Below are 19,982 nucleotides of genomic sequence, written 5' to 3' on the forward strand. Positions count from 1 at the left end.
ACATATTTGCACACACACACATACCCTCGAGTTTGGAGGGAACTCCAATGCCACACTAAGGAGGTTATCAGAATTGAGTGAAAATGGCCTGAAAGCAACTAATATGTTCCCATAGTAACAGGAGGCAGCACGCCCTTGACACTGAGTCTTCAGCCAGACGTGGGACGCAGCAGCCCAGGGGCTGGGACAGCACTGTGGTAGGTACTGAACCGGATGCAGCACTTCTGCTACTTGGGCAGCGTCTCGGGAAAGCTTGTTTGCTCTCCTCTGCTCCCGCCAACTATCACCCCACTCATACAGCTCGTCTGATTGGAGCTCACAAGCTCCTATGACTACAAAAAGGCTTTACGAGAACACTGTGTTTAAGATCCTTCCATTCCAAAACATTCCTTCATATCCAAGATTAGAAAGACCACTAGGAAGGAAAGGAATAGGAGAAATCATAGATCATGAGAACAGGTCTTCTCTGCTGCCTGTGGTGATGGTACATCCAGCTGCCTTCTCCTTGCATCTCCTCTGTTGACAGATGAGGACTGATAACATCATTTCAAAAATGGCTTTAGGGACTCAGATCTGATGTGTGGTCCTTACAGGTGATTGTGAACAATCTTCTCAGAGTCTGGACAATAACTAAAGAACATGAGCTTTCAGGGACAGAGGAATGGTCTGACAGTCAACACTAAAAAACAGCAGTAACATATAAATAAGAAGAGATGTGATAGGGAGCTTAAAAGAAAGCCAGAAAATACATCAAGAAACAGACAGTGGTATGCAAGAGATCCCTCTGTTCTCTCTCTTGGGCACCATACCTAAAGACCAACCACTGATTCTAGCACCTTTTGACCTTTTGTTAAAAGCCCTGTGCTTTTAAAAATGTGTTTTTCAGGCTAAAGAGATGGTTTAGAGTTTAAGGCACTTGCCTGTGCAGCCTAAGGACCCAGGTTTGATTGTCCAGGTCCCACTAAGCCCGATGCATGCATCTGGAACTCGTTTGCAGTGGCTAGGGGCCCTGGTGCTCCCATTCTCATTCTCTCTCTCTCTGCCTCTAATAAATAAATCAGAAAAAGTATTATTTCATTTATTTGAGCAAGAGAGACAGAGAGAGAGAAAAAAAAAATCCAGAGAGAATGGGTATCCTAATCCAGGGGGTTTAGGACACTGTTCATCACATTCTTCCCCATAGCTTCACAAACACATTATTTTTTTTAATTTTTTCTTATTTAGTTATTTATTTAAGAGAGGGAGAGAGAGGGAATGGGGCCTCCCGCCTGCAAATGAACTCCAGACACGTGTGCCACCTTGTGCATCTGGCTTTATGTGGGTCCTAGGGAATCGATCCTCGGTCCTTTGGATTTGCCAGCAAATGCCTTAACTGCTAAGCCTCCAAACACTTTAACTGCCATGAGAAAGTTTCAGTGCTCAGCAAATGATGGGTCACCAGGGAAGGGGCAGGTCCCTTCTCCTCTGGCAGAACCACATGTCATGATGGTAACATAATGCAGTGACAGTTGGCAGCAAGCACTGGGACGCTGGCAGGGATAAAACGGGTCTGGCTGTGAGCTGTCAGAACAGCCACCATAATCACAGCACAAACTGCACAGGGGATTGCTCCGGGAAATGTGGACTCACCAAGGAAGGGAAGCTGTGAGGTAAGGGTGGTCAGGAGCAGGTGGTGGGAGAGAAGAGTGTGAATTCCTTCTCACTGTAGGAGAGGAAGGTGGGGCGGGCCATAGAGAATAGAATCAGTCATTTCCCAACTGCCATCCAGAATTCTGACTCAATGTCATGACGGAGCCTGTGTGCAGCACTGGGTGAGGTGCCCTCTGCCAGAGCTGCTCACCACACAGGTCAGGGAGGGATAGGAGGCACTGCAGGATGGCATTTTACCTATGTGGGAGAAGCACTTGTTCTCTTGAGTTTTCTCCACAGCCTTGACTGCCTTCTCCTCGGAACAGTGAAAGGTTTCATTTAAACTCTATCTTATATCTGGTGACTATCAGCCTTCTCACGATGGAGCTCTTTTTTTGTATCACTATTTTGATTTCATTCTGAATGTTGTACTTTTTTAGACCCAAAACACAAAGCAAGATATAATTAGAGAAAATTATAGAAAAGAAACTACCCTTAAAACACCACATAACATAAGCTGTTTGTTTGATTCTTGCTGGGCACCTCCCTAAGAGCTGTGTCCTTCTGTGCACCAAATCCTCACAATACACGGGTGTTCCATAGCAGCATCCTTACGCGGTGGGGCTTAGAGATGCCTAATCATATGCTTGCAGTCCTATATTCAGGAACTGATAAAGCAGAATTGACATCCAGAGTGACTGACAACAGGGTTGTTCTGAGTCATAAACTTTGTCCAGAGTGAACAAACGACCTCTCAGGCATCTGGAACATGTGTGCTCACCCAGCCCACACCATTCATTTTCTACAGTAAATGCTAAATTTGCAAGAGTCACACCAACTGCACTTGGTCACATCTGAGATGCTGGAGGGGAGAAGGTTGTGAGCGCTGACTAAATACACATCCTCTTCTCTGTACAACTGTCAGTTGCCCAACCCAGCAGTGACAAAGATCACGAAACAAATGACAATCTCCTTATTAAAAATTCTGTTAATAATGTCACAAAGAGATGAGTCGAAAACACATATCCAGTCATTAAAAGATCATTACAGGGCTGGAGAAATGGCTTAGCGGGTAAGCACTTGCCTGTGAAGCTTAAGGACCCCTGTTCGAGGATTGATTCCCCAGGACCCACGTTAGCAGATGCACAAGGGGGCGCATGTGTCTGGAGTTCATTTGCAGTGGCTGGAGGCCCTGGGGCACCCATTCTCTCTCTCTCTCTCTCTCTCTCTCTCTTTACCTCTCTATCTCTCTGTCTCTCTCCCTGCCTCTTTCTCTCTCTGTCTGTTGCTCTCAAATAAATAAATAAATAAATAATAAACGAAAAAAAATTTTTAAACAAAGATCAATACAGAAACATTGAAAAAGAACATTTTAAATAACTTATAAATTTCTTAAAGTATAGTCCATGTCATCCCCTGATTGGTACAATACTGGAAATTCACCTCATTATACAGTTGAGAACACACTAAATATCCCACTGAAAGTGTCACCCAAAGTGGATTATCTGCTCAAGGCCATTCAGTTTTTGGGTTTTGTTTGTTTTTCTGTTGTTTTTCTACACGGGGTCTCACTGTAGCCCAGGCTGACCTGGCACTCACTGTGTAGTCCCAGACTGCCTCAAACTCACAGAGTCCTCCTCCCTCTGCTTTCCAAGTGCTGGGACTAAAGGTGGGTGCCACCATGCTTGGCCCAGACAGTTCTAATAGTTGTTAAAATTAAAAAAAAAAAAAAAAGAATCCAAACAAAACATTAGTTTTCCAGATCATCTCTGAAATTAGTGTGAAGATTATCTATACACAGCCTCATTTAGCAACTTGTTGTTTAACAACTCTTGACCATGTAATCTCAGGTGCTATGCTAGATAGCTTATGAGACATTTAAACCGTGTCTCTCAGGTGATCTCACTGTCCTGTGCTGGCGGGGGGAAAGCAGATACACAGGCAACAGGGAAAGTTCACAGTATATGTGACTAAAGTGTGAGCTGATTTAGTTCTGAAGGGCAGTGGTGAAGGGAAGATGAGTCTGGGACTGTTATGCATATTCCTGTGGGGAGATAAGTATCAGTGTAACATTTCCCTTGCAGGGGGAATCCAAAAGTTATTAAAAATAAAATTGATATAGACGGGATGCAGGACTGTAGAGGACAAGCAGCACTCAGGCTGACGCGAGACGCTACGTGTGTTTACAAGACATGAAACTAATCACAGATTTCTGCTTAAACGCTCATCTTCACTGCCATATACAAAAGAAAGAGAAAAAAGAATGCTGTGTATAAACTGGTCATACATTCATGTGTAATTTTAGGAGAGAATGACTTACAGCTGGGGCATTTCTGACTAAGAAAATAATAGACTTGCCAGTCCTTAAAAGACAAAACAGGGGCATTGACAAATGATTGCTTGCAAAGTTTGCTGCTCTGATTGTAAAGAAATAAATAGAACCATTTTTAAAAGACAAAACGCATAACTAACAAGAGGTATGAGGTTGGAAAATTATTCACTCATTGTTTTCAGTAGGACAAAGAGACACAGTCTTACTTGAGGTTTTCTAATCTTTTTTTCTAGTTCTATGAATAAAGTCAGAAGATGCTTTGGAGTGACCATATCCAGAAAATCATCTGCCTGTGTTTTACTGTGCCTGGAATTGTGGGGAATATACTAATATTTGTCAGATACGTATATCATTTTCTCATGGGGACTGGGAAAAAGTCTGTAGACCTTATCCTAATCCACGTGGCATTTTCAAATATAGTCATTACTTGTAGCACAGTTATCAGAGATTTAGCCACCGTTTTTTATTTCAGGAACTTCCTAGGTGATGTTGGTTGTAAAATTGTGGTTTTTCTGGGAAGGATGGCTCGAGGACTCTCCATCTGCACCACCTGTCTCCTCAGCATGGTCCAGGCTGTCACCATCAATCCCTGGACCACATTGTGGAGAAAACTCAAATCACAGACTACAGGGCAGATTTTTCTCTATCTTCTCCTCTTTTGTATCTTTAATTCTCTAATAAGCTCCAATTTGTTGTATTATATCACAGTAGTCAGTACTGTGAACATATCTGGAACTGACATGTATGGTGGATATTGCTATATGCAATCATCTAGGCTAATAGTGAGATATTTTTTTATCTCTCTCATGGCTTTCCGTGATGTCATCTTCCAGAGTCTCATGGGCTGGAGCAGTGCGTCCATGGCTCTGCATTTATATAAACATCACAAGCGTGTCCTCTACCTTCACAGCTCCAAGTGTGTGAACAATTCCAGCCCAGAAATCAGGGCCACACTGAGCACTCTCATTCTGATGACCTGCTTCCTTTTCTTCTATTGGGTAGATTTCCTCTTCTCCTGCTACACAGGTTTCACCGTGACAAGAAATTCCATCACCTTTATCATTAAAACTTTTCTAGAACCTGGTTATGCTGTTCTCTGCCCCTTTATTCTGATCAGCAGAGATGTCCATGCTACTAAATAAACACTGTATGGTTACAAAATGTTGAAATTACATTCCATACCAATTTCCCCATGAAGAGGCAGAATATACAATAATAATTTCTTTGCACTAATGATTTTATTTTTGTGATACGATTTTGCTCTAGCCAAGGCTGACCTTGAATTCGCTCTGTAGTCTCAGGGTGGCCTTAAACTCATAGCAGTCCTCCTACATCAGCCTCCCAAGTGCTAGAATTAAAGGCATGTGCCACCACACCTGGCCCAGTAATTATTTTAAAAACGGATTTTGCTATGAAACTGACTCAGTTTGAGAGCTGTCGGTCTTCTTTCCTCTGTGATGACAGGTGGGAATCACTACACCAGGCATCACCCTAATGTTTTAATGTATCAGAAAATTAAACTAGGGCTGGAGAAATGGCTTAGCAGTTAAGGTACTTGCCTGCAAAGCCAAAGGACCCAGGTTTGATTTCCCAGTACCCAAGTAAGCCAGATGCACAAGGTGGCACATGCATCTGTAGTTCATTTGCAGTAGCTGAAGGCCCTGTCTCTGTAATATTTTTTAAGGAGCTCTCCTTTGTTCCACATGGTAGGAGCTTTCTGTACTTCCTTCTCTTTCCTCTCTAAATCCTTCTTCATGTTTCAGGCCCAGGCTCACTTCCCACACAGCTCTCAGACGCATGAGTGTATCTATTTTCCCTTATTATGTAATAATTTAATAATTAGTTTTCTCAGTCTTGTTTTATTTCACTTCTTTGGTAAAACAGACATGAACTCAGAGTTTGGAGTTTAAGGACTCTTTCTGAATTCCATAAACACCATTACAAGTCCCACCCTAGAGAGAAGATCCTTTTTCTTAGAATAGTTCACTTTGCGAGTGTAAAAGATTTCTGGGTGGTGGCGCATGCCTTTAATCCCAGCATTCGTGAGGCAGAGGTAGGAGGATCACTATGAGTTTGAGGCCACCCTGAGACTACATAGAGAATTCCAGGTCAGCCTGGGCTAGAGGGAGACCTTACCTCGAAAAACCAAAAAAAAAAAAAAAAAAAAAAAGAATCTGGAAGGATTCAACTTGATTTCCTTAATAGCAATCTGGGGGCACGGTCAATTCTGTTCCCATTTAGAACCCAGTCTTGGTTTGTAAATGGACTTTCCCATTTCTTGGAACCCTGTTCCTACCTCCTCCTGGGCAGTAACTCTGTATTATTTTCTTCTCAAGCTATATAACATTTAAACACCCCCAATTAGTCTCTGAGGAGGAACTTTGCATTTTCCAGACCTCCCTTCCCCCTTTGCCATCTTTTATTTATTTATTTATTTTTGGTTTTTCAAGGTAGGTCTCTCTCTAGCTCTGGCTGACTTGGAATTCACTATGTAGTCTCAGGGTGGCCTCAAACTCCCAGCGATCCTCCTACCTCTGCCTCCCGGGGGCTGGGATTAAAGGCGTGCGCCACCATGTCCTGCTCCCTTTGCCATGTCTTGAGTAAGAAAGTTGTGTTCCTTCTCTTGGCTTCTGGGAACTTCAGTTTCCTACAGTCCAGCCCCCGTTTTCTCTTGGGCAGTATTTCCCTTTCTCTTCTTTTGAGCTATATAAAACCTGTGATGAAATCTCTGGATTTGCCCTCTTATTTGTGGATTTCAATTCTTTATTCCTGCAATAGAATCTCTGGATTTGCTCTCGTTTGTAGATTTCAGTTCTTTGTCCCTGTGATGAAATCTCTGGATTTCCCCTCTTGTTTGTGGATTTCAGTTCTTTGAATTCATAAGAAAAGACCCTGAAGGCCACTTAGTGGACATTGTGCATAACTGTGACAGTCTGGCACTGTAACCCCTAGGTTAAAGTCCAATAAAGACCTGAGAGAGGATCTGTAGATCCCAAAGATATCTCCGAATTCCTGTGTCGTATTGGTGTTACCGCATACCATAACGCTGCGTGGGCAGAGAATATGGCTCTATCACACTCAATTCTGAATCAGTCCAGAGTTTCCAAGAAGGTGGAAAGAGCAGGTCTTCATTCTCCCTCCTCCTGCCCCAAACCATATAGATTTTACTTTCTTGTTGTTACCAAAGCCACAGCATAAGGGCAAGTCAGGAAGGAGAGGTCAGGGCCTTCTTTCACGCAGGTGGCTCGCAGGGCAGCGCGGACGTGACCGGAGGAGCTGACCCCGCAGGCAGGCGGCACAGCAGAGTCCATCCGCGCCCGGTGGGCGTCGCTGCATCCAGAAGCGCTGAGGACGCCGGTGACCATCGCCGCGGTCACACGCTTCGCACCACGGCGCGGACCTGGAAGAGCGCGGGGATGAGACTCCCTTCCAGGCTCCGCGAGCAGCGCGCGGGGAGGCTGAGCTCAGGGCCTCGGCTCACTGCCCGGCAGCCCCGCTCTCCGCCGCCCGCAGCCCCATCTCGTAACTTCTGGCCACTGCTCACGAGGTCAGCAGGGGAACGTCCGGTGCTGGACACGGACGCGGACGCGCGTGGGGGAAACCCGAGGACCGAGGTGGAGACACGGGCGGCGCCGCCTTCCCCGCGCCTCGGCCGCGCAGCGTGCGGGACGGGCTGAGAGCGCGCGGGGTCCGGAGCCTCTGGGCCTGAGCGCTGGGCGGGGACGTCCCGAACTGGGTCTCAAATTCCGAATATCCCTAGAGAAATTAGAGGAGGCTTTAAAAATATCCACAATAAAGACTTGGTTGTTGGACTGTTTTGATGTGATAGGATGGGGAAAAGCCTGCTTCTAGGAGTGTGTGTGTGTGTGTGTGTGTGTGTGTGTGTGTGTGTGTTTACACAGGTTATAAGAGCTTACGTTTGTGGGGTGTGGTCTACGGAGTGAGATTAGGTGTGGAATTATCTGACTTTAAATAAAAGCGTTTCATTGACAATCTCCACACATACACACAATGCTCTCACACCACCCTCCTCCATATCCCGTCTTGTCTGAACCCCTTCTACCTGACAAGTCCCTTTTCTGAATTCCTCTTTTTGTTTGTTTTGTTTTCCAGGTAGGGTCTTGTTGCCTACCTTAACCATCACACTTATTTTTAATGTTTCCCCCAAACGGAAGTATTTATTTAAATGAGACTGCCTCTGCCTTCCGATTGCTGCGATTAGAACTGTGCACCACTGCACCCACCCCGGAATAGATTTAGAAAGAAAAATGGGCAGCAAGCCCCGTAGAGCCTTCAAAATGAGCCTGGCGCCACATGTTTGAGCTACAGGGCTCTGAGAAATCAAGCTGGAGCTGAGCTGGAAGCCTCTTTCCTGTTGACTAGCTGTCATGATACAGGAAAGATCTATGTAGCTTCTAGGGAGAGAAAAGTCATCAATGTTCTTAACCAGCAATAAATTTAAGGCTCTCTCATCTTCTCAACCCCACTAAGTGCAACTCAGCAGACATAAAGACAGATGAGCTAATGTGCCAACAGGTGCAATGGTGGCATGTCTCTTTGGGGGAAAACCAGCTGCTCTCAGGTGGGATTTGAGGCCCAATCCAGGAGATGGCATTCTTTCCTGATGCTGAAATCCCAATCAAAGCCCTATGGTTGTGGAGGTCAAAAACCCTAAGGTGGGTACTATTGCTGTTGTCCGGCTAAATGGATATATTATGGGCACTAATCTGTCTACATACTTAAGCTTCTGCTCCCTCCACTAAATCCATTTTTACCAACTAAACTCCCTCTGGTTTTGATGTCAGAAGTCTTCCCTCCTATTATGCAGGGCCTGTGTAGGAAGTATCAGCCACTATGAGGTCATGACTATCAAGGCCACGTTGTGTCTGGAAGACAGTGTTTCCTAGCACTTTGCCCCTTGTTTTCGCTCTTACATTCATTCTCCCACTTCTTAGGCAACAGTCCCTGAGCCTTGGAAGGTGCCATAGAGATGTCGCACTTACTGCTGAGCGCTCCACCATCACTTCTTCTCAGTACTTTGGCAAGTCTCTCCAGCGGTCACTGCCATCTGAAAATAGAAGCTTTTCAAACCAAAGGAGAGAGTAGCATGGGTAGAAACATAAGTATTTAGAGGGCAGTTTGGTGGGCATAATATATCCATCAGTGCACTGTGGTGCAACACAAAATGTGTGTTTGTCTTACTGCTTTGCACAGAAATTTTAAAAGGCTGCTGTCTGTGTTATAAAATCTCTATTGCTTAGATTTTCTCTGGGTATGTATAAAGAGCTGTGCACACAATACACAATGTAGCTCTGACATCTTCACACACTTACGCATACACTGAGCTCCAATGCCAAACAGAAACTCATCAGAATTAAGAAAAGACCACACACGTGAGAGGAATCTGTCCCCATCAGTAGCACCAGGTAGCCGGATTCACCCTAAATATCCAGTGAGACACAGGATGGAGCAGCGGAGGGCTTTCAGCAACACTGCTGTGGACAGTGTAAACCAACACCCCAGTTCTGCAAACAGGGCAGTGTCTCTGGGCAGCAGTAGGAGTCCTCTTCTCCTCCCTCATCTTCTCAATCTGCAACTCAGCAGACACAAAGACAGATGAGCTAGCTTCTAGAAAAATAGTGTCATGGAGATATTAGTTCTCACATCCTGCCGTTCCAATACATTCCTTCATACATCAATAAGAGGAATAGCCATGGGGGAGGGATGGAAGATCAGGAAACATGATGGTAACAGATTTGTGCTGCTGCCTGGGGTGAAAATACATCCGACTGATTTCTCCTTGGATCTCCTCTGTTGGCTAATAGACAGATTTAGATCTGAACATGTTTATTTTATTATTATTATTATTAAAATGGTGTTAGAGACCCAGAATGATGAGTGGACCTCACAGGTGATTCTGTCCTTTATACCTGGGCACTCAGTGATGAATCTGAGCTTCCAGAGCCAGAAACACTCTTTGACAGTAAACAGTGAAAAGACAGAAACATACAAGCAAGAAAATAAAAAATAAAGAATTTCTTGAATTTAAGAAGGAAAAGAGGAGTACTTTATAGTACTGTTTTCTGGACATTAAGTGGATGTGGTATTCATGACCTCACAGTGGCTGGATCTACCTACAAAAGATCTGCATATGGCCCAGTTAAGGTGCTTGCCTGCAAAGACAATGGACCCAAGTTTGATTCCCCAGGACCCACATAAGCCAGATACAAGGTAGTGCTTGCATCTGGAGTTGGTTTGCAGGGCTAGAGGTCCCAGTGTGCCCATTTTCTCTTTTCTTATCTCTCTCTCTCTCTCTCCATCTGCCTCTATCTATATGCTTGTTTCTTTTTTTTCTCTCTCAAATAAATAAATAAATAAAATATCTTTTAAAAAATATCTCCATAATAGAAGGACACAAAGAGAACCTTAACAAATACAGGAAAATTGAAATAATTCCTTGCAGTTATCAAAAATCTCCCAACTAAAAAACGTCCAAGCTCAGATGGATTCACTGGTGAATTTTACCAGGCCTTCAGGGAATAACTAACACCAATGCTTCTTAAACATTTCCATAAAATATAAAAAGAAGGAATCCTACCACTCTATTCACAATAGCTGGGAAATGGAACCAGCCTAGATGTCCCTCAACTGATGAATGGATAATGAAAGTGTGGCACATTTATACAATGGAGTTCTACTCAGCAATAAAGAAAAATGAGGTTATGCAATTTGCAGGAGAATGGATGGATCTGGAAAGGATTATACTAAGTGATGTAACCCAGGCCCAGAAAGCCAAACATCGTATGTTCTCTCTCATATGTGTGTCCTAGCTACAAATGATTGGACTTCTGTGTGAGTAGGAAGAAAACTCAGTAGCAAAGGCCAGTAAGCTAGAAAAGAGGTATAAAGGGAAAAGAAAGGAAGGGAGTGGGGTGCTTAATAGGATGGTATTGTATATATGTAAGTAGAAGAATAGATTAATGGGGGTGAAAAGGCCCAAGTGAGATCAGAGGAAGAGATTAAGTAAAGGAAAGGTGGAGGGAGGGCTAATCAAATAAATAAATCACATGGAAACCTACTTTTTTGGACAATGGAACACACAGGAGCCATAGATTGTTACTAGATAAGTTTCAGTGCCAGGGATGGAATACCTTCCAGTGAGTTATTGGCCAGGAAGGTCCCTAATGCCCCAAAACATTTCAGGCCATTGCTGAGGCCCTTGGTTTCCCACCAAGAATATAAAGTAAGACTTTACTGCTGAAGACTCCACATACTTGGGCTGCAAGGCCACTGAGAAATCCTGCTGGAACTAAGCTGATAACCTCCTCCATGTAGACCAGCTGACAGAAAGCCGGAAGAAGCCATTCTACACGCAGTTCAATGGGAGAGAGAGAAATCACCAGTGAAAATACTCAACAGTGGATACTGCAAGCCTTATATTTTGCCAGCCAGACCAAATGAGCCAACTGGTACAATAGTGGCATGTCTGTCATGGTGGAAACCAGCTGTCCTCTAATTGGACTGGAGGCCCACTCTACAGGAGAGAATATATCCCTGATACTGAAAACATAAAACAGGAGTAGTCATGAGCCCAGAGGTGTAATGTCTGCTGCTGTCAGGCTAAATGTATATACTATGCTCACTAAACTGCCCAGTAAGCCCTTCTCTTAATGTTCATACCCATATATTAATGCTACTCTCACTTTTGGTAGAGAATCTTCTCTTTTCAGATGGCAGTGACCTTGGGATGACTCAGAAGGCATCATGGTGCTGGGAAGAAGTGACAGAAGAGTGCTCGGCACTGCAATATCTCTATCACACCTTCCAAGGCTCAGGGTCCATTGCGGAAGAGGTGGCAGAAAGAATGTAAGAGCCAAAGGAAGGGTAGGACTCCTTACAACGTGCCCCTCCAGACACAAATTGGCCTGGATATCCATGACCTCAAAGTGCCTGACACTACCTATATAAGACCATCATAATAGGAGGAAAAGATGATGGCATCAAAACAAAAGAGAGACTGATTGAGACGGGGAGAGGATATGATGGAGAGTGGAGGTTCAAAGGGAAAAGTGGGGTGAGGAAGGGAATTACCACAAGATATTGTTTACAATTATGGAAGTTGTTAATAAAAAACAATTTAATTTAAAAAAAAGAAACAGACACTAATTCACAGGAAGTTTCCCTGCGGTCTGTGCTGGGCACCACACCTGAAGACCAGCCACAGATTCTAGCACCTGGTGACATTCTATCAATTAACTATAAACTTTGAAAATTGTGAGAAAGTGACCAATTGGAATTCTTCCATATTTGTTCAAGTTGGTTCCTGGCTTTGTTCATGAAAGGAGGGGAAGGAGCAGACCTGGAACAAAGGGCAGGAATTAAAGGCTCTCAGGACACTGTTCATCATCACAGTGTCTTCTCGGGCATTGTAATTAGGATCAGAAAGTTTCTGGTCCTGCAAATGTCAGGGCATCAGGGAGAAAGCAGAACTGGCCTTGGGGATAGAAGTGTACAGGAGAAACCCTTCTTCCCTGGAGAAGCCACAAGTCATGTTAGTGACATCTTAACAATAATTAGAGTTGGCTGTGAGCACTGGGACCATAGGAATGATAAACAGCGTCTGGCACCGAACTGTGAGAGCAGCACACATGGCCCAGACTGCACAGGTGAGTGTTCCCTGCACGGCAGAAGCCCCTGCCTTTGGTCTGGGAAGGGGAAACGTGAGGCAGCGCAGGTCAGGTGGAAGTGGTGGCATGGAAGGGTCTGAGCTTCCTTTTCATAGTGACAGAAAAGGTTGAAGCATCGGGGAGAATGAGGCCCATCATTTCCCAAACGGAATTCTGTTCCAGTGTCACAAGGGAACCCGGTGCGGCAGCTCGTGTGGTGCACAGCGTCACATCTGCTCGCTACACACACCAGAGACGGGTAGGAGGCACAGGTGGATGGCATTTCGCCTGTGTGAGGGAAAGACCTGACTCTGCAGCCTCCACACAGCCTTGACTATTGCTCTGTCACAATAGGGAAAGGTTCTATTTAAACTGTATCTTATAGCCAGTGGCCATTAGGCTTCTCAGGATAGAGGTTTTTGTTTTTGTTTTTGTTTTTGTTTTCTGAGATGTATTGCCATTTCCATTTTATTTTTACATGTTTTCTTTTCACAAAACCAAAGTACAACATAGATAATTACAGAGAGTTGTAGACAAAAACTAACCTGATAGTTGGGTGTGGTGGCAATGCTTTTAACCCCAGCACTTGGGAGGCAGAGGTACATGGATTGCCATGAGTTCGAGGCCACCCTGAGACTACATAGTGAATTCCAGATTATCCTGTGCTAGAGTGAGACTGTATCTTGAAAAAAAAAAAAAAAAAGGAAAGGAAAGAAAAAACTAACATGAGAACATAGTAACACAAGCAATGGTGTGAGAGCGTGTTTATGTAATGCTTGCTGAGCACCTCCCAATGCACTAGGTACCTCCACTCACCGAATCCTCACAATATGAATGCATAGAACAGCAGACCATCCCTAGCTGAGTGGTTACAGAGGCCTAGTGTGACATGCTCAAAGCTTTGCAGTCAGGAACAGAGAAGTCGGAATTTGGCACTTGGAATGCCTGGTGGCAGAAATGTTCTTGTGAGTCACGGTCATTATTTTTCTTGGTTCTAACCATTTGCCAGGCATCTGGAACTTGTATGATCTGCTGGCCCTCAAATTCCATTTCCTACAGAAAATACCCAATTTTATGGAGTTACAAAAACTGCACTTTGTGATTTCTTAAATGCTGGAGGAAGAAGCTTGTAAAAGCTTATTAAAATATATGCATAGGGCTGGAGCAATTGCTTAGTGGTTAAGGCCCTTGCCTGCAAAGCCAAAGGACCTAGGTTCGATTCCCCAGGATTCATGTAAGATAGATGCACATAGTGGCACACACATCTGGAGCTTGTTTGTAGTGGCTGAAGGCCATGGCCTGCCCATTCTCTCTTTCTCTCTCTTCCTCCTCTCTTTCACTCAAATAAATAAAATTATAAAAATAAATAGAGCCGGGCATGGTGGTGCACACCTTTAATCCCAGCACTCTGGAGGCAGAGGTAGGAGGATTGCCATGAGTTCAAGGCCACCCTGATGCTCCATAGTGAATTCCAGGTCAGCCTGGGCTAGAGTGAGACCCTACCTTAAAATATCAAAAAAATAAGATAATAATAATAATAATAATAAATATTAAAATATATGCATGAAATTCTCAACAAGAATCTTGGAGGAATCATGGATTAATGGTTTACCTAATCCATCCATGGCACTAACTATGAAAGCAATGATAATATCCTTATTATAAGTTCTGTTGTTTATATATCAGAGAATAGAGAAGCACATATAAACCTATTTCTAATCATAAGGAAATCAACACAGAGACATTGCAAACAAAAAAATTAACCACAATTTCTAAATCCCTTACAGGATAATACATGTCATGAACTGGATTGGTGGAAGCCCAGGCACTAACCCCATCATACATGTAATGGTGCAATAAATACCCTACTGAAGGTGTCACCCAAGGTCGATTGACTTTTCCAGGTCACTCAGTTTTAACACTCATAAGAAAAGAGAACAATCTAAACACTTTTCCAAACTGGCTTGTCACATCCTCTCTGTAATTAGTGTGCAATTTAAAAAAATCCAGAGACCCACTGATGCCCCGGCCAGCAGGGAGTCGAACAAGGACTTGAGGGGAAGTTAACCTGATTGGGGGAAGGCAAACAGACACAAGAACGAGACCAAGCTAGGTATTTGTCAAGGTCTCAAAGTTTATTTTTACATATAAGTTTTTATAGGGTTGTAGGGGGAAGGAGTCATAATCAGGCCAGAGATCACAGGGTTACTGGCTAAATGCAACTTTTGTTTCTTCACCAATTACCAGCAGCACCAGGAGAGGCTATCACCCAGGCATAATGGCTTCTTCATTTCTGGTAATAGATCATTAGATGAGGAAATAGAAACTTAACTTGCTATATGGCGGTTTCTGTCAACATGGCCGAGGTTTGGCTCATAGCTCCCAACACATTGATAAAGTAGTTCATTAACAATTTTTGACCATGTAATCAGGTCCTGTTCTATATAGCTTAGATAATACACACTACATCAATGGCCCTCAGGTATTCTCAATGTCTTGCACAGGAAGGAAATAGATTCACAGGCACCACTGGTGAGTTCAGGGAAAGTGTTATGCAGCTCAATTTTGACCTCATTTGTGAATGATGGTAGCAACTAAGGATGGTGGTTGAGCAAAGATTCCCCTGGCAATTATATATATATATATTTCTGTGGCAAGGTAAGTAGCAATGTTACATTGACTTGGAGAAGATAGAAGTTAGCAGGAACAAGAATTTTATGTAGAGAATGCCCAATTGTGAAGAACAAATAGGATTCAGACTGACATGTAAAGTTATAGGTTTGTAAGACATGAAATTGGAATTAGCTTTCTGCTCCAAAAGCCAATTTTTACTCCATCCTAGAAGAGAGAGAGAGAGAGAGAGAGAGAGAGAGAGAGAGAGAGAGAGAGAAATGCCATTTATATAGTGGCCACACATTCCTTTGTGATTTTTTTTTAATTATTTATTTATTTATTTGAGAGTGACAGACACAGAGAGAAAGACAGATAGAGAGAGAATGGGCGCGCCAGGGCTTCCAGCCTCTGCAAACGAACTCCAGACGCGTGTGCCCCCTTGTGCATCTGGCTAACGTGGGACCTGGGGAATCGAGCCTCGAACCAGGGTCCTTAGGCTTCACAGGCAAGCGCTTAACCACTAAGCCATCTCTCCAGCCCCCTTTGTGATTTTTTTTTTAATTTTTTTTTTGTTCCTTTTTATTTGTTTGAGAGCAACAGAGAGAGAGAGAGAGGGAGAGAGAGAGAGGCCTCCAGCCACTGCAAGTAAACTCCAGATGCTTGCACCCCCTTGTGCATCTGGTTAACGTGGGTCCTGGGGAATCAAGCGTCAAACCGGGGTCCTTAGGCTTCACAGGCAAGCACTTAACTGCTAAGCCATCTCTCCAGCCCTCCTTTGTGATTTTTTTGGAAGGATTAATTTGCAGGCTGAGTAGACTGAAAAAAATAACTAGATTTAACTGTCCTTAAAACAAATAATCAGAAAGAGTATTGTTTCTACTAAAATAAACAGAGACAATCTTATTTTTAGTTTTTGTTGTTGTTGTTGTTTATTTGAGAGAGAGACAAACAGACAGATAGAGAGAGAATAGGTATGCTAGGGCCTTCAGCCACTGCAAATAAACCACAGATGCATGTGCTACCTTGTGCATCTGGCTTACGTGGGTCCTGGGGAATCGAATTCGGGTCCTTTGGCTTTGTAGGCAAGTGCCTTAACCACTAAGCCATCTCTAGTCCAATAGGGACAATCTTGCTTGAGATTTTCAAAACCTTTTAATTCTATGCACAAAATCAGAAGATGCTTTGGAATGAGCATATCCACACAATAACCTGCCTCTTTCTTACTATGCCTGGAATTGTGGGGAATGTGCTAATATTTGGGAAATATGTATATGATGTTCTTGTGGTGACTGAGAAAAAACCCTTAGACCTTATCCTGGTTCACTTGGCATTTTCAAATATAGTCATTATTTGTAGCATAGTTGTCAGTGATGCAGCCATAAAGCTTTATTTCAAGATCTTCCTAGGTGATGTTGGTTGTAAAGTTGTGGTTTTTCTGGGAAGGATGGCTCGAGGCCTCTCCATCTGCACCACCTGTCTCCTCAGCATGGTCCAGGCTGTCACCGTCAACCCCAGGATAACCCTGTGGAGAAAACTCAAACCACAGACTGCAGGACAGGTTCTTCCCTATCTTCTCCTCTTTTGGTTGTTAAATTCTCTGGTAAGCTCCAACTTGCTGTTCTATATAACAGCAATCAGTACTGTGAACAGATCTGGAGTTGACAGGTATGCTGGGTACTGCAATATGCTACCATCTAGGCTCACAGTGAGGTGGCTGTTCCTCTCTCTCATGGCTCTCCGTGATGTCGTCTTCCAGAGTCTCATGGGCTGGAGCAGTGCGTCCATGGCTCTCCATCTATACCAACATCACAAGCGTGTCTCCTACCTTCACAGCTCCAAGTATGTGAAAAATTCCAGCCCAGAAATCAGAGCCACACTGAGCACTCTTATTCTCATGACTTGTTTCCTGGTCTTTTATTGGGTAGATTTCATCTTCTCATTCTATACAGGTTCAACACTGACACAAGACTCCATCATCTTAATTATTAAAAGTTTTCTAAATTTTGGTTATGCTGTTTTTAGCCCCTTTGTCCTGATCACCAGAGACATTGCTAGATACTGGAGTGCTCACTAAATCCAGAAATTACACACATTCATTCTTTTTATCATATTTTATTTATGAGAGAGAGAGAGAGGGAGAGAGAGAGAGAGAGAGAGAGAGAGTACTCCAGGGCCTCTAGCCACTGCAAACAAACGCCAGATGCAATTGTCACCTTGTGCATCCAGCTCACGTGGAGCCTAGGGAATCAAACCTGGGTCCTGTGGCTTTGCAGGCAAGTGCCTTGAATGCTAAACCATCCCTCTAGCTCCTTTTTTTTTTTTTTTATTAAGTAGAAACTTTGCATGGATACATCTTTACCCTCCTCCCTGGCCCCATTACACTAGGCAGTCCTATTTTTAATTTTCCAAGAATGTCCTTACTCTTTCTCATGGTAGTTGTGCTAATTTGCATACACTTGTTCATCATGCTTTCTTAATACAATCCCCCCCCCCCTCTCTCTCTCTCCCCCCCAACTACTGTGAAGGAATACCTCATTGTAGTTTTCAATTGCACTTTTGTGATGATCAACAATGTTGAGTATTTCTTCATACACTTGTTGGTCATTTCTCTTCTTTCAAATGCCATCTGTTCAAGGCTGGGCACAGTAGCACACACTTGTAATCTTAGCACTTGGGTGGGTTCAGGCAGAAGGATCAAAAAGACAGAACCACTGTCATGTACATAAGTAGTTCAAACTGTAAAGAAGCCCTAAAAGTGAATAAGAATGGTAATTGAGACTCTGCCCATTTTAATCAGATCATTTATTTTGTTTTGTTTTTGGCTTGTGAGCAGTTTTATAAATTTTGAATAACATTTATAAAATATATAGTTTACAAATCTTGTATTCACATTATCTTATTTATTGGCATCAGCCTTGTTATGTGGTCAAAGTCCTATTTATCTGTTGTTTCTTTTGTTGTCCACTGCTTTACACAAAAAAGAATGTTGTCAAGGCCAACTTTAAGCAATGTTTCCTTTTATAATTCTGGTAGTAGCTTTACAGTGTTTTGTCTGAACTTTTGTGTTTTAAGCATTTTAAGTTGATTTATGTGTATGGTGTATGATAAAGATCTAATTTCATTATTTTGCATGAAATACCAGTTTTCCTAACATTATTTATTGAAGATAATATCTTCAATATCTTGTTCCCCTAATGTATATTTTTGGCATACTTATGGAAATCAATTGACTGTATATACCTGGTTTATTTCTGGCCATGCAGTGTTTGTTTTGTCTATATATCATTATCATACCATATACTTGCTATTATCTTCATTCTATATTTTGAAATTGGCCACTATGATACTTTCAACTTCTTTATTTTGCAAATTTGCTTTGGTCTTTTGTGGTACCATATGAATTTTATAATTGTTTAATTTCAAACAGTCACTGGAATTACAATACCACTTATGTTTTTTACATACACTGTTTTGGATGGCATTAATAAATTAATATGAATATAAAATGTTGCAATACATAAATATTGTTCCATTAATTTATGTCTTCTCTAAATACTCTCATCAATGTTTAACAGTTTTCAGTGTACAGATCTTTTACTTCCTTGGGTAAATTTAGTCCTCTGGGTATGTGCTTGTGTGCTAGATTTTAAATGGAACTGTTTTCTTGAATTCATTTCAAATAAACTGTATTATGATAGAAATTCAAACTGGCTTTTAGGTTCATTTTGTACATGGATACTGTATTGAAGTTCTTTACTATTAAATCTTAAATTTATTTATGAGAGAGAATGGGTGCATCAAGGCATCTTGCCACAGCAAATGAATTCCAGACCCATGTGCGACTTTGGGCACCTACTTGTTCATTTCCTTATTATCATGGGCTTGTGTTTGATTCTTCCTGCATCAACAAAATAGGCCAAATGTCCTCTATTGGCCAAGCAATGGGCTAGAAATTCTTGGGCCCGAAGGATCAGCAATCCACTTTTTATTGCTAAAGTGAAATTCTTGAGGCATGATAACCTTGTGAAGGGGTTTACTAAGCTCATCTCTGGATGTGTAAAAGCATAGAACTTAGCATAAGCTCGGCTCTTAAGAGGACCTCATGGCCAATGCTGTCACTACTTTACCAGCACACAGAGGAGCAAATGCCATCAGACTGTCAAACAGAAAGCCGTAGAGAAAGAGTTGGCTTTCACAATATTCTCAGAGATAGCTCCAAGTTAATGTGGGGGTTGTTTTTTGGGGGGGGGGTTGTTGTTTCAGAAAGTATCCTTGGTTATGAAATGCAGGGAAGTGAGATCGTGTAGCCTTCTCATCTTCATCTACACCTTCACTGTTTCTATCCTGTGCTGGGCCTTCCACCTCTCTACTTGGTGCAATAGATCCCAGGCAGTTCCCAAGTTCTGTTCAGCACTCACATTGCAATCTGGAATTCAAAGCCAGCTCAAAATCAGTGTCTTTCCAGAAGTTTTGGACAGTCTAATGATCTGGGTACAATTCTCCAGTACAGTCATAGAGCCGGATGCATAAGGGCTGGTACAGGTCTGGTTCATTTGCAGCAGCAGGTCCTGGTGCACCCATTCTCTGTCTATATACTTCTTTCTCTCTCTTAAGTAAATGAAATCTTTAAAAATATTTATTTATTTATTTTCAAGTAGAGAGAAAGAGAAAAGAGAGAGAGAGAATGGGTGTGCCAGAGCCTCTAGCCACTGCAAACAAATACCATATATGTGTGCCACTTT

General features: G+C 42.8%; 2 protein-coding genes across 2 annotated transcripts; both read left to right on the forward strand.

Annotated features, from left to right (window-relative positions):
- The first annotated feature begins 4,215 nt into the window (after positions 1 to 4,215).
- Positions 4,216 to 5,103, forward strand: LOC101615029 (putative vomeronasal receptor-like protein 4). Its single transcript, XM_004670893.2, has one exon. The coding sequence runs from the start codon at positions 4,216 to 4,218 to the stop codon at positions 5,101 to 5,103; it is 888 nt and encodes a 295-aa protein (XP_004670950.2).
- Positions 5,104 to 16,417: 11,314 nt separating this feature from the next.
- Positions 16,418 to 17,314, forward strand: LOC101615317 (putative vomeronasal receptor-like protein 4). Its single transcript, XM_004670894.1, has one exon. It carries the CDS (start codon positions 16,418 to 16,420, stop codon positions 17,312 to 17,314), a length of 897 nt encoding a protein of 298 aa, XP_004670951.1.
- The last annotated feature ends 2,668 nt before the right edge of the window (positions 17,315 to 19,982 follow it).

This window comes from Jaculus jaculus, chromosome 13 (assembly GCF_020740685.1).
Source record: "Jaculus jaculus isolate mJacJac1 chromosome 13, mJacJac1.mat.Y.cur, whole genome shotgun sequence".
NCBI classification, from domain to species: Eukaryota; Metazoa; Chordata; class Mammalia; order Rodentia; family Dipodidae; genus Jaculus; species Jaculus jaculus.

Coding starts and splice junctions, on each gene's coding strand:
- LOC101615029 (XM_004670893.2), top strand. CDS start 4,216: ATGCTTTGGAGTGACCATATCCAGAAAATCATCTGCCTGTGTTTTACT.
- LOC101615317 (XM_004670894.1), top strand. CDS start 16,418: ATGCTTTGGAATGAGCATATCCACACAATAACCTGCCTCTTTCTTACT.